The sequence below is a fragment of the Cervus elaphus genome, chromosome 13 (assembly GCF_910594005.1).
Source record: "Cervus elaphus chromosome 13, mCerEla1.1, whole genome shotgun sequence".
Taxonomy (NCBI): Eukaryota; Metazoa; Chordata; class Mammalia; order Artiodactyla; family Cervidae; genus Cervus; species Cervus elaphus.
In genome coordinates, this window is record NC_057827.1 from 31,603,125 (window position 1) to 31,618,733 (window position 15,609).

Here is a 15,609-nt window from a genome sequence, read left to right on the forward strand (position 1 = left end):
GCAGTACCTTCTATAGGTGTTGGCTCATAAAAAGTGAAGACCTAAGGGTTATTTAGGCCTCAAGCAGTCATAGACTCTGATGAAAGTTCAGGCAAAGTTTTGACAGATCGACTCTTCCAAAATAATTTGATTTCAATCTTCCAATTTATCCCTCCCCCAACACTGTAAATCAACTTACCCCAGTAAAAGTTATAAAATAACGGGGAAAAAAAACCCAATTTGATTCCATTTGGTGCCATGTGCCACTAGGTATACCTGTACTTCTTTTCTAGACACACACCTTAGGTTTGCTGTAAGCATATTTACTTCCTTTGTGCTCCTCTCCGTCCTCCTCCCCCTGATTTGACTGTGCCCCTCTGATCTTCATGCTTTCAGTGGACAGGCCACATTTCAACTCTTCTTCTCTCAGTTGTATTGTTCTTTTAAAAATCTTTGTTGGGCATCCAACTCCTACCTAATCTTTACCCTAAACCACCTGAATCCATTCAGGTGTTTTAACAATGAGAGTGACAACTATAACACAGATTTGATTTTTGCCTGAGAATGTGATTTAATTAGCCTTCTGTTTTATTTACCAATTGGGCGTTCAGATGCAGTTACATATCAACATACTTCTGTATTCTGTTCATTCCTGGATACAAACCAGTCAAATATTTTCTGAGTTCATCTCTTTCCTGTTTGCTTTCCTAAATGTAGCCACAGCCACCAACACTTCTGCTACCAATGTACTGTTTAACTTCAGCGTCATTGGGTTCATTAGGTGCACAACCTGCTCAAGTCACTACAAAAAGGGCTTTTACCAAATGCTTTTCCATTATATCACACTTCTTTCCAATGTCCCCAGTATTAGCTTCCTCAACTTCTGAATCATTCAGGATAGGACAGGTTACAAATAACTCCAGAATCTTGGTGTCCTAACACAGCAGAAATACTTTCTCCTGTTACATGACCAATACTTTCTCCTGTTACATGACCAAAGCAGGTCAAATGGGTTTTGCCTCAGGTTCACTCGGGGCTTCCCTGATAGCTCAGCTGGTAAAGAATCCACCTGCAATGCAGGAGACTCCAGTTCAACTCCTGGTTGGGAAGATTCCCCTGGAGAAGGGATAGGCTACCCACTCCAGTATTCCTGGGCTTCCCTTGTGGCTCAGCTGGTAAAGAATCCAAAAGCAATGTGGGAGACCTGGGTTCAATCCCTGGGTTGGGAAGATCCCCTGGAGAAGGGAAAGGCTACCCACTCCAGTAATCTGGCCTGGGGAATTCCAAGGACTGTATAGTCCAAAGAGGTGGACACGACTGAATGACGTGCACTTTCACTTTCAGGTTCACTCAGGCTGCTGCTGTTTAGTTGATAAGCCGTGTCCAACTACTTGCTACTTCATTGACTGTAGCCCACCAAGCTAGAATTGGGATTTCCCAGGCAAGAATACTACAGTGGATTGCTAGTCCCTTCTCCAGGGGACTTTCCCAACCCAGGGACTGAACCCGGGTCTCCCGCATTGGCAGGTGGGTTCTGTACTGTCCTGAGATGTCAGACAACCTCAAAATCCCATATCCTGTTCACTACACTGCAGATACCCCCTCCAAGCCTAGGTGGATCTTACTTTCTGCTCTGTTTATGTGGGCTCCATGGTGAGCTATGTTTTTCCATAAACCACACAGTAGAGTCGGACTAGAACAGTCATGATTTACAAGAGAATGAAAGAAAATGTTGAAAAAAATTTAACAGTCCTAGGCCAAGGAAAAAAAAGCCAAATTTAAACAAATTTGTGCCCATAACTTTACATAAACTTCCATACCTAATTATCACACTACCATACATGGTAACAGGCAGCATCAACCCGTTTTATAGGTGAGGAAAGGTCTGTGTACAACAATTAATCTACTTAAATTTGTAAGTTAGGCAGACTCTGAACCCAGATAGTCTGACTCCCAAATAGGCATGGTTAATCACTAAGACTTTTATCAACTTTTCTATGACCCACAGAAATATATTTTACATCATGATCCAGTATGTCACACATATAGGTAAAGCAACTTCAACAAAACACTATTTACCTCAATGATATGTAGCAAAAATTGCTTTCTTTTTCCCTTACGATACAGGTTTTCAATCATGAAATTTATTTCTCATGATTTAGGGTTAAAATAAATGCACAATGCTAAATTGCTTAAAAAATAGTATTTATTGTAACTATAGTAGCAAAAAAAATTGAACAAAATGGTCAGCCACATAGCACAGTAATTATCAATGTAAACTGCAATACGCATAGAATGACTCAAAACGCTTATATACATAGAAAACAGATGATAGCTGCGTTAAGGTAAAAGGGTATATAGGCAATTACATTTCCGTTTTCAATTTACAAAGACTTTTCCTTTAAAGAGTGGGGCAGTCCAGAGGCCGGACAAGGGCCAGTTCGCTTACATTTCCTTGGCATTTCCAGATCAGGGTAGGAAGTTTTCCAACTCGCTTTATAAAGCTAGCAAGATCTTTACACCAAAAAACACAGACACTGAAGCAAATCAAAACAAAAAAAGTCACCCTCTAAATGAAATTTTATAATCAAAATGACTTACAACATTACAAGAAGAAAAGTTTGCAAACACGTCCTGGAACTACCACGCATTTAAGCAAGCAAGATGTTCCCTCCCACCTCCAGCCCTTCCCCCGGCGTGGAGGTGGGGGGAAGCGGGCCCTGTGGTGTGTCTGATTTCAAGAGACAGGAGAAGCGGTTGGGGCAGGGGCAGTGGCTGGACTCGGGCCCGCAGGCTGGGGTCTGGCCCTGGCCTCCTCGTCCGCCAAAGCCTCGCAGTACTGCGCCGGCCAGTCCTTGGGGTCCTGGTTGTGGACTTTAGCCACGAACTTGAGCACCTTCATCTTGCTGGTCTCCAGGTTGGTGCGCGGGCCCCACTGGAGCTCGTAGTCCACGGGGTCCGTGTGCGGGATGCGCCGGTAATCCAGGTATCGCTGCCGCACGAAGTCCTCGGTGATGAGCTTCTTGGGGTCCCCGAAGATGAGATGCTTCTTGGCGGGGTGTACCCCGAGGCGCCGCAGGAAGTCCCAGACCTCGGTCTCCTTGATGCTATTGCCCTTCATGAAGATGAGCCCCAGCACGATCATCAGCAGCCCAGTGGTGGGCGTGCCCTGGTCGCCGCGCACCTCCGCGTCCTCTTCCACCGGTTCCAGCGTGTTGACCAGAATGTAAGTGTTGCTGCGCGGCTCCAGCTCCACCAGCCGGTACCCGAATACGTACTCCAGGCGCTCGGCCGCCCGCCGCAGCAGCTCTGGGAGCACGTCCTTGTAGTCGCCAACCACGTGCCGCAGGATGTCGGTGCGGCGGATCGGGATCTTCTTCTGGTCCTTGATCAACAAGAACTGCACCAGCTCCGCCACCTTCAGCTCCAGCTGCTTCTGCGAGCGCGGCCCCGTCGCCGGGGAGGCCTGGGCCCGCCGCTGCGACGCGGCGCCGCCCGGCCCGCGAGACGTGCTCGGGGCCTCCTCGCCGCCGCCATCCGGCTCCCGCTCGACCTGGGAGCTGGGCCGGCCCCGGCTCTTCGGCTTTTGCGACATGTCGCGGCGGCCGTACCCCGACAGCGCGGACTCCCGGTAACCGGCGGCGGTGGCAGGGATTGAGGGTCGGTTAGCCGTGGGCGGGCCCGGAGGAGAAGTGGTTGTGTCACAGAAGCTGCGCGCTTACGTCACGGAGGCTGCGCGTTGCGTCATCGAGGCCGCGCCGTGTGTAGGGGTCGCTCCCGTCTGGCCAGCGGCCGCGGGAGGCGGCAGTAAAAAGCCGGTACTCCTAAGCAGCCTTGCGGGTTGTATTATGATTATGATTAAGTGTCGTCCTTATTACCAAACCTTGCAGATGGCGAACAGGAAGCAGAGCTCCTGAGCGACTGCGACTTGGCTCAGGATCGCACCCAGGCCAGGGCTGTAGAAACTTGAGTGTCTAGAGCTCTGAAATCAGGGCTTGTAGGTGAAGGAAACTCCCAGGATGAATGTGGTAGAAAAAGACGGCGAAGAGCGTGGAAAGGAAGTAAGAGCAATTTCTTTCCACACAAAACTGGGCGTAAAGAGAATTAAAAGACCCCAAGGACTACTAGTTTGCCTTCGCCAGCCCCTTCTCACCATTTTCCACCAGTTACTTTCTCTAAAGCCCGAGTCTGTTTAGAAACAATGGTAAACAGAGCCTCGTCTCGCAAGCAGGGCTCTCCGTCTCCTCACCTTTCAGCATTGATACTCTGTGTAATCAACTCTGTCAGCCGGATAGCTATGGCAGTCACCCCAGAAAGCACGATAAGTGGAGGGTTTTTGCTTGGTCCGGGGAGTTTTATCTCTTGGAAGCACGTGCTCATGGAAAGTATGTGCCTTGGGCTCACAACCACAAATTTGGCAGAAATGGCTAAGAGAATGCTACCAACAGAGAAGTCGGTCTCAAGAGACGACCATTTAATTTGCGGCATCTCTGACCAAGAATTGCTAACATGTGAGTCTCTAGCCTTAGAGATCAATGAGAAAGGGAGAACTCCAGGTTATCAACCCTCATAATCTGTGAAATGTCCACTTTATATTTTTAATTGTGCCGCTTTAGTAGCCAACGCGAGTCATTTCATTAACTCAAACCATCTGTAATCTGCTGCCATTACATCCACAGATCCTAGCAAATGTGTTCCTTTTCTATTTATTGACTTGCAAAGGCGAAACTTAATTTCCCTCTTTGTCTTCTTAAAGCTACCAGAAAGTGGGTAAACTCTTCAAAGAACCAAATCAAGTTGAGTTCCTCTTTAATGCAAATATATTCAAAGGAAAGCAATTCACAACACATTATTTGAATAATAACATCAAAACACAACCTTATTAAAATTTCATTAAATGTTGGTAGCATAAAATTTTGTTGTAATTTACTATGAAAATGCAATCTGATAATGGCGCTGGAAAAGCAATACTAAACGTAAAATGATATTCTGTGTTGTGATGCAAGTATGCTAAAATCTGGTAAACTATGAATAATAACTTTCTGTTCCACAGAAGATCTAACAATATATCCCCAAGCATCAATCTTAATGGCAGAAGCCTGCTAAGAAAAACAAATGTATCATCAAGGCACTCATTTTTTTTTTACAATGGGACAATCCATCTGCTTCAGTTTCCTTGCAAATAAAAATTTAAACTCAAGTGCAAAGAAACCTCCTACAGTTGAGAATTCTGCAAAAGGTCCCTTCAGAAAGATCAATTGTATCTTGAGTTTAAAAAAATCTACCAAGAGGTGACAGAAATGGGAAATAAGAGGAAAGCCGTTGTCAACAGCTAGGCTGGGGTATTTTTTAGTGTTTTGTCTTGCTCAGGTTACTTCAGTTAACCAGTAATCCCACAGGTCTAGTGACCCCTGTGACTGTGAAAATCAGCAGTGTCCATTACCAACATCTTTACCCAGATAGCAGATTGTCATACTCAAAATGGATGAAAAAAATACCAGTTTTAAGTCTTAAAACACCTCTCTACACAGTGTCTGGAAAATAGAGTCGCAAATTAATAGGATTAGGGTGATGTTTTACGCACTGCAGGGAGACGTCACCCAGGCCACATTCCACCTCAGGCTGACACTGGAAGCTGTTGTGATGAGGGTGGTAGTAATAACACTAACAGTAATAAGAAATATAAACAGCAGCAGCTAATGATCACCACAAAGGTAACCTTGGATCAAACCTTCTAAGTAGTCTAGGTATTACCTCATTTAATCTCCACAACAGCCCTGCGAGGCCTATGCTTTCCATACAGATGAAGAAACTGAGGCACACAGAAGAAGGTTAACTGTAGCAAGGACCTGTAGCAAGGAAGTTGAAGCTGTGGATCTGAACTAAGGCTGGCAGCCTGCCTCCAGAGACTGCTTTCAACCACATGCTGAGCACACAGAGAACACAGATACCCCAGGACCTTGAAAAATAAAGGTTCAGGAGTCAGATGGACCTAGATTAGAGGGAAAGCTGCTGATACTCCCTTCTGTTTCCGAATCAGCAAAATGAGACTACTAGTCCAGGCTTCAGGGGACTAAGAGTGAGAGGTTTGCCAAACACCTAGCACAGGGCCTGTGTTTCCTTCAGGGGTTTTATGTTAAAACAGTCCTCCCTTGGCTTCTGGCAACTGTTGCCAGAACCCCCTCAGATATGAAAATACTTAGATGCTCAAGGCCCTTGTACAAAATGGCATAGAATCTCCATATAACCCATGCACGTCAGCAAACACCTCTAGATTATTTTAAAATCTATATGATATAAATGCTAGGCAAACAGTTATAAGTACAATTTAACTGCTATGTAAATAGTTACCAGCACTCAGCAAATTTAAGTTTTGATTTTTTGGCACTTTATGGATTTTTCTTTTTTCTCATATTTTCGATCTGCAGTTGTGTGAATCCACAGGTGCAGAACCTGTGGCTATGGAGGGCCAACGGTATTTGGGGGCTGTCAAAGCTGTATGTAGAAAGAGGTTTACTGCAGTGAAGCACATGTACACAGAAATCAGGAAAAGTCTGGAAAAAACTACCAAGGTACTATTAATTTTCTTTTAAAAAGTGAAATTCAATGTTGATTTTCTTGACTGGGAGATAAATTAAAAATATACTTTCAGTGAATTTTAACTTCATTGTGACATCATGCCTCAGAAGTTACACACATTCAAGTTGTAAGGAAATTCATCAAATTCAAGTGAATGTGATATTTATAACTTTTTGTTCAGCCAGTGGAGGAATAAGAACAAGTGGTTAAAAAAGAAAAACATGTGCAAACACTTTATGTTAATGACTTAGTATTTTTATTACTTGACCCCCCAAAAAAATTTTTATTTGAGGCAAAAACTAAGCTAGCTGAAATTTCAAGTCCATTGAACAAAGAAATGCCTAGTACGTACTGCTCTTTAGATGCCTCTAAGTAATTAATTGCTTTATTTCATCTCCTTGGTAGCAAATGCCTGCTAAGAAGCTCTAATCATCTCTATTATCTACTAGATTCTCCTCTTCATTCAGTGGAAGTTCTTACAGAAATAGAAGAAGATTTTAAATTTTATGACTTCAACCTAGTGCAAAAAGCAGGTAGGTAATATATATATTTCAATGCACTGACATATATACACCACCATGGGTAAAATAGATACCTGGCGGGAAGCCGCTGTATAGCACAGGGAGCTCAGCTCAGTGCTCTGTGATCACCTAAGAGGTGTGAGATGGAAGGGTGGGAGGGAGGCTCATGATGGAGGGGAGATATGTATACTTACGACTGATTCACATTATTGTACAGTAGAAACCAACACAACTTAAAAAGAAAAGCAGGTAGGGACTTTTGGGGATGAAAAGCAATGAGAAAGCATGCAGTCGCCACGTATGAGCAGTTTCTCTGCCTTTTCCAATGGAAGGAAGTGGATGGAGCATAATACGTGAACACAGTAGTTGGGGTGGGTGGGTAGGCAGATGCTATGTCAGCGCATAGATGGCAGGAAAAGCAATCCAGATAGTTTCATGCTTTTAATGAAACCCCTTGTATGTGCTCACGTGTAACTAAGATCCATCCTGGTTAAATCATGTGATAGGACTACCTAATAACACTTTGTCCCTCAGGAAAGAATATATTGATTAAGTAGCAACAGAGCCTTCTATGGGTGGTGAAAGGGAGTGGAGAGATGGGCTCAATGAGGCAGCATCTTTCAAGTGTTGTAGCCATTTGGCCCAGAAGCCTCCTCTTGGACTCTTTTCAAGAGATATGCATCCTCCAATCACCCAGAGTCTTTTACTTAGGAAAACCATCAAGGCTTACTAGGTTAAAAGGTTACAAACACATAAGGTCTTATTAGTGGCCAATCAGTTGCTGTTTATTTTGTTTGCTTCTGTCCTCTTTTCTGTATCCGTCCTTCCCCATCTCTCGGAGGCCCTCTTCTCTGCTTGCACGTGGCTCAGTTACTGGTCAGGAGTCCAAGCAGTTTCCTCTCAGGGGTTCACACAGGTTCTCTTTCCTCCTAGTAAACAAGCTGATGGGTGATGTACGCCCAGCCAGCTTTGCCTTTGCTAGGGATTCACCTGTCTCAGGTGCAAGCCAATTCAGAGGAGACCTAAGAGATGGAGGAGCAGTCCCCATGCTGCTGTCTGAGTCCCGAGATCGGGAGTTCAGGGTCAGACTCCCGGGGAGAACTAGTTACTGAAACAAGTAAAATCCCCTCCTCCTGCTGTACCTTCCTGAAAGTAGATTACCCTCACTTGAAACTGAGCAAATTCTAAACCCATTCTGCCAGGGAAAACAGGGTGCTGAAGAATGAGCCTTATTTCATAGGAATGGAACTCGATGAGGTATCGTTACCTATGTTAACCAAAAATTCCCAGAATGGAGACCTACTGGAAGTAAAGAGGTGTTTGTTGGAGATTTTTTGGCACAGCAAGCCTGGAGACACAGATCCAAGAAAAACTTGAATTGTGTTCCGCCAGACGACAAAATGAGGGAGGTTTTACAAAGACAGAAAAAGACGAGGTTACGTAAGTGGTCAAGAATTAGGATCAGAGGTGGCAGGAAGCAAGGGTGCTTGTTAAGTGAGGACTGGTAGGGATTGAAAATGACTACATAGTTGGGGGGGCGGGACTTTAAAAATACAAGGTTGTCACTGGCAGCTCCTTGCACATATTTTGAAAACTATGCCAGGCTGCCGACCCAGCCAACTCTAGAGCAGTCCACCTCTGGGTTTATCTTCTAAGACAGTAACTACTTTTGTTGTTTCAGCTTTTGTGAATTCGTTTTTATATCACTTGAGGCTAAAAGCAGCTCCAGAGCACCTCAACTGATACCTGTAGATGTAGGAGTCCCAAGGTACCAGTCCCTCCACCTGGCTCTGAGATCTGTAGCCATTCAGATGTAGGCTTGAGATGCTGCTGAAGCTCAGGTAGTGGAGCAAGATTACAGCCAAAAAATAAATAAAAAATAAATGGATGTATAAAATTAAAAAAAAAATGATCAGGCAAAGAAAACTCCTAAGATGCACAGTGATTTGAAGGCAGGAGAGAGCTGAATTCTAGAACAGATGGCTACCATGGGGCAGAACTAATGGAGGAAACAAATAGTCCATATAATGGAAACATAATGAGAACACATAAGGAGATATTATTAGAGCACAACAAACTGCTTCTAGAATAGAATAATGCTTGATTTTTTTCATTTAAAACTTCAGTAGAGGCACCATAAAAGAGAATATTCCCTGCGGAAAACCAAATTACTATTTTAGGAAGCTCAAATGAAAGACATGTCACATAATACAGAACAAAAAGTTAATGAAATGAAAATCACAAATGAAATATCAAGTTATGAAGGGTAGAATCAGGAGGCACAATAAGTAAATAATTTTACATTTTAAATAATTTACAAGTTTGGGGAGGAAAAAAAATGACAAGAAGCAAACAAACAACATCAAAGAAGAAGCTATTCAGGTTTTCTGCTTGAAAGTGTTCTGAAATGGCAGACTTTAGATACATGCTGGCAGATTTTCTGAATTTCAAGAAGAGACAAAAATCATATAAGCATGAATCCACACAGACAAAAACAACAAACTCTTTCTAGAAATGATCAGCTTATCATCACATTTCTTGCTTTCAGTCTTGGAAACTAGTAGATAATGGAATCACAGTTACTGACTAGAGAAAAGATGGGACTCTATCCTAAGAATTCTCTACCAGGCAAAGTATTATCATATCAGCACAAAGGAATTGATTATAGGATGTGCAGGGTGGGGAGTGTATCTTCTGAGGGGGCTGCTGTGAAAACACTACAGCCACTCACACCAAAGAACACAACCAAACAAGGATCCATGGGAGGGGAAGACAGTGAAGTAACAGAGCACATTTTGTAATATTTATTTAAAAACCCTAATGGACAGTGATAATGTAAATTATAACACAGTTGTTCATAAGGATTCTCGAAACAGAAGAAGAGATATTTTGATAAGAGCCTGGGCCCAAACACTTTCAGCTCGCCCCAGGAACAAGAAGCAGAGTGGGGAGACGGATTCTCCTCCAGGTGGGGTGGGGTCCTGAGGACACTGAGAAGCCCTAGGTGGGAGGTGTGCTGGTGATGAAGCTGTGATATCTTAGCTCCAGACCCCTCATGTTGGAGTGGGGTCTTTGGGAGCTCTGTTTCTCTTGTTAGAAGGCTTCCTGCTGGGTTTTTCCAGGGAGTGGCCATGGGGGAAGCCTGACCAGGGGTGAGGTGGGGGCTGTGGTCAGTATGGTCCTAGCAGTACCCTTGCCCTGGCAGCAACCTCCATCAGCCCCAACTCTCTCCCAGAACGAGCTCACTGTTCTCTCCCGAAGGTGTGAACAACAGCAGGGCATATCCCTACAGACAGGAAAAGGGTAACAAGAGAATATTACTGCAACCTTTGCCAAGACCTTTGAAAACAGATGGAAAGGGAAATTCTTAGAAAAGCACAACCAATCAAAACTGATACAAAAACACAGAAGAGTTTGACTGGTTCTGGGAGCAGATAAATCTGTGATTCGAAACTTCCCCTCAAAAAAAAAAAAAAAAAAAGAAACTTCCCCTCAAAGGAAACCCCAGATCTGGGTGCCTTCACTAGTGAATTCTACTGAACTTTAAAACAGAAATAATACGAATGATAATACTTCCAGAAAAGAAAATGGGGGACTATTCCCATTGTGTTTTATGAAGAAAGTATAAACTTAACATAAAAATCTGACATGAACATTTTGAAAAATCAAGATGAAAGCCCCTCATAAATAAATAATCAAAACCCCTGAATTAAGAAAAAGAAATAAAATCACGAGATTCAACATGAGAATTGAAATCCAGGTAATTCAGTATACTAACAGAATAAAGGAGATCTCTCATATGGTCATTTCAAAAGACAGCAAGAAATTATAAGAGAAAAGTCAATATCTATTCATGATTTAAAAAAAAAAAAAACTGACCAAACAAAGCCTTAGCAGTCTTGAAACAGAAACTTAAACAGTCACTACAAACAGTCTGCATTAGACATCACACTTTATTGTGAAATATTTAAAGTGTCTCCTCTGATGTGAAAATAAAGAAACCTTCTATCCATACCCATGTCTGTTCATTTTATTTGAGGTCACAGCCAGTGCAATAAAAAAGAAAGAAAAATTTTGAAGATTGGAAAGAAGCAAAATTGTCTTTCTTCTCACCAAATGTTATGATTCTATTGTTGTTCAGTTGCTCAGTTGTGTCCAACTCTTCGACCCCATGGACTACAGCAAGCCAAGCTTCTCTATCCTTTGCTATATCCCGGAGTTTGCTCAAACTCAAGTCCACTGAGTGATGATGCCATCCAAACATCTCATCCTCTGTCGCCCCTTTCTCCTCATGACCTCAACCTTTCCCAGCATCAGGGTCTTTTCCAGTGAATCAGCTCTTTGCATCAGGTAGCCAAAGTATTGGAGCTTCAGCTTCAGCATCAGTCCTTCCAGTGAATATTCAGGGTTGATTTCCTTTAGGATTGACTGGTTTCACCTCCTTTGTTGGTAAAGTGGTCTCTGCTTTTTAATACACTGTCTAGGTTTATCCTAGGTTTTCTTCTAAGGAACAAGCAACTCTTAATTTTGTGGCTGCATTTAATCCAAAATTTGTGTCCATAATGTTATTATACTTAGCCACAAAAGACAAATGTATATGAAATTTGATCCAGGTTGTACACAGATATCATTTTTTTCTAAAGGATACCCTAATTCATATTCTCCAATTTCTTCAACTCGATTACCAAGCTGAGAAAGCCATACTTTCTTAATTGTAATTTTTTTTCTGTTTTTTTTTCCATTTATTTTTATTAGTTGGAGCCTAATTACTTTACAATATTGTAGTGGTTTTTGCCATACATTGACATGAATCAGCCATGGATTTACATGTATTCCCCATCCCGATCCCCCCCTCCCACCTCCCTCCCCACCCCATCCCTCTTAATTGTAATTTATATGCAAAACATAAAATTTACCTCCTCTCTGTCCTCCATGCAGTGAGCCCTGCCCCTACCCACCCCTTTTGCTTTGTATGTTGTTTATAGTGATTCACAATGGTTTCTGACAATGGTAGCTCATTTACCTTTTTAAAATTATTTCTAATGTTATTAATTTTAATTTCTTTTTAAACCTATTTTCATTTAGACATGTTTTCTTAATTTAGGAATGCCCAAAGTTCATCTGAAAAAACTGAGACTCTAAAGTCAAAGACCAGTTTTAGTTGGAACCATCCCTGAGAAACATGAAGCATTTCCATGCATGAGCCGAAAAACAGATAGTAATATGTGTTCAGAACACATAATACAACTCTGAAAAACTGAAATAACTGCACACGAATACAAATTAAAAATGAAAGACAATAATAACATTAAAAATGGACTCTTTCTGCCTTCTTTTTAGAGGCTACCCTGGGGGCAGAGAAAGAGCCAGTGCCAAGGGCTCCTATCCCTGGAGCAGGGGGGTGGAGGGGACAAGATGACACAGCCCCTGGGGAGGGGACCAGGAGGGTTGAGGAGACTCTTGGAGGTTCAGGGTGAAGTAGGAGCAAGAGGGCTCTAAACAGAAGCACCCCCACCCCCGCCCCCAAGGCTGCTCAGACTGGTCTGCTCCTTCCCCAGAGAACCCAGGATAAGGCCCACTGGATCATGAGCTCAGCTCCAGAACCACACTGGGGATCCTCAACAAACGACCATGTGTACCATAAGGAGCCAGTCCAGTCTTTTATAACTGTGGCATTTGGAAAGGAATGTTGTGCAACTGGCTTAGAGAATGAATGAGATGTGAAATAAATAAACCTAAAAACAGGGAACATTCCAAGACAGAATGTTCCAGAACAGACAAGGCATACAAACTGCTCAGATTCCAAAAAACTTCCTTCTTTCTTGTGGAAAACACCCCTATTTGCACCAGCTCCCTTTTCCCATTTTCTGTGAAAGGCATTGAAAAGGTTGGCAGAAAAAAAATGGGAAGTAGTTATTTTTGGCAGGATAGGGTTATAAATACGCCCATTCTGAAGCTATGGTGAGAGATCTTCATTAACTCCTCATCCATTTGAAAATGTAATATGAAGTAGTCTGCCTGTTCATGGACTTAAACTTTATCAACTTCCCGTAGAATATATTCCTACTTGTCTTCAGTGTAAGTGAACTGTGTAGGTCTGTTGAAACACTAGAAAAAAAAAAAAAACATAATAATAATAATAAGGGACTTTTCTGGAGGTCCAGCAGTTAAGACTCTGCTTCCACTGCAGGGGGTGAGGGTTCGAGCCCTGGTTGGGGAACGAAGATCCCACATGCCAAAAATAAAATTAGAACCTGCTGCTCCCTGAACCAGGATCACTCTACTTTAAAAAGTCTGTGAATGCGGACTGTCCATCTCAAATTTTAAGATGAAATTATAGATGAAATGCTCCTCGTGAAGAATTTCATTATTCTTTTTTGTGTTGGTAATCAAATGCATTTCTTGGTCATAAAATGGCTTTTTTCAGTTTTCAGAGAAATAGTTGTTTCTGTCTTTCCACTTTTCTTATTGAAGAAGAAGCCTCTAGCACTCCCTAAATAACACCAGATATCTGCAGTGTGAGAATGAAGACGACACATAATGAGCAAACGTCAAAAATGGAAAAACCCAGGGATAACAGACCCAGGTTTACAGTTTAAACACCACACACCATGTTAAGCAAAGATTCCAGGGCTTCAAAAGTCCTCTTTCCACAGGGATCCCCAGGGCGCTGGAGTTCAACTGACACCTATGCTGCCACTGAGTCCAGGGCAATACTCAAATATTTAAATAGTCTGGACAGGGACTTCCTTTGTGGTCCAGTGGTTGAGATTCTGTGTTCCAATGCAGGGGTTGTGAATTTGAATCCTGGTCAGGGAGCTATTAATAAGATCCCAGGTGCCTCACGGCCAAGAAATCAGAACATAAAACGGCAACAGTGTTGTAACAAATCCAATAAAGACTTTAAAAATGGAACACATCCAAAAAAACTTAAATAAATAATCTGAACATACCAATTATCACTCCCACTACCTTCCATCAGAAATATCACTTGGCAGCCAGTGCTCTGTGACAACCTAGAGGGCTGGGAGGTGGGTGGGAGGTTCAAGAGTGAGGGAACATACATTTACCTATGGTTCATTCATGTTGAAGTATGGTAGAAAGCATCACAATATTGTAAAGTAATTATCCTCCAATTAAAAATAAAATTAAAAGAAATATCACTTGGCAATGAAAGATTGATATTAATAAGCTGGGTGGTCTGCAGGTAAGACATTTAGACACAGATTCTTCCCACTGATTTTATAATCCAGATTTGCATGAAATATAAACACAGCAAAAAGACAGAAAAGGGAGAGATGATGTTTAGGGAAAAAACAACTTGCTTGTTGCCACAGAATGAATTGTGTCCTACCCAAATTCTTGTGTTGAAGTTCTAACCCCTATTGTGACTGCGCCTAGAGAGGGCTTTCAGGAGGTAACTGAGTTCAGACAAGTCACAGGGGGAGGCCCTAACCTTGTAGAATTGGTAGCCTTTACAGGAGGGAAGAGCAAGAGGGCACGGCCTCCCCATATGCACCAAGGACAGGCCATGTGGCCACTCGGCTGGAAGGCAGCTGTCTGCAAGCCAGGAATCAGGCTCTCACTGGAACTCAACAGGAACTTTGAGAAAATCCGTATCTGCTGTAAGCCCCCACCCCTGACCCCTCTTGTGGTGTTCTGTTATGGCCGCCCCAGCAGCCCACAACATCCACTAAGGAGCTTTTATGTTTTCTGTTTTAGAAGAGAAACAATATATTGGGTTAAATGTCAACTAATGAGCAACAAAGTTTTCCTGTATTTCTGTCATTTTTTCTGGGAGACAAAGAGTTGGATACTAATAAATGTCTTTCCCCAAGATTCCTATCTACAAATCACTTCTTTTATATACACTAGGACCTAAACAATTACCCCCGAACAGAAATCTGAACCTGTTTATTACCTAAACTCTCAAGACTCTTGGACTGCAAGAAGATCAAATCAGTCAATCCTAAAGGAAATCAGTCCTGAATATTCATTGGAAGAACTGATGCTAAAGCTGAAACTCCAATACTTTGGCTACCTTATATGAAGACTCAACTCATTGGAAAAGACTCTGATGCTGGGAAAGATTGAAGGCAGGAGGAGATGAGGATAAGATGGTTGGATGGCGTCACCAACTCAATGAACATGAGTTTGAGCAAGCTCCGGGAATTGGTGATGGACAAGCAAGCCTAGCATGCTGTAGTCCATGGGGTTGCAAAGAGTTGGACACGACTGAGCAACTGAACTGAACTGACCTGTTTTGACACCTTTTCTAAGTTCATTCCTGGTGAAGGCTGGTCACAGGCAAAGCAGAGGTCTTCACATCTCAGCTGTAGGGGCTCAGTGACATCACCCTGGGCAAGGCAGTGTCCTCAAACAGTACAACCCGGGGGCCCCCACCAGCTGGCTGACTCAGTGGGTCACCCCCTTTCTCTCTGACCCCCTTTCCTCATCAGTAACAGAGGGTCAGAACTTTCCTGGGGTTGGTAGGAAGGTGAGCAACACAGACATGAAGCACCTGGGGCAG

General features: G+C 42.9%; 2 protein-coding genes across 2 annotated transcripts in view; both read right to left on the reverse strand.

Moving 5' to 3' along the window:
- Nucleotides 1–15,609, reverse strand: part of FAM189A1 (family with sequence similarity 189 member A1) — a 245,153-nt gene that overhangs the window by 68,525 nt on the left and 161,019 nt on the right. The window lies entirely within an intron of this gene.
- On the reverse strand, nucleotides 2,164–3,698 carry NSMCE3 (NSE3 homolog, SMC5-SMC6 complex component). Its single transcript, XM_043922075.1, has one exon. The coding sequence runs from the start codon at nucleotides 3,572–3,574 to the stop codon at nucleotides 2,717–2,719; it is 858 nt and encodes a 285-aa protein (XP_043778010.1). The 5' UTR covers nucleotides 3,575–3,698; the 3' UTR covers nucleotides 2,164–2,716.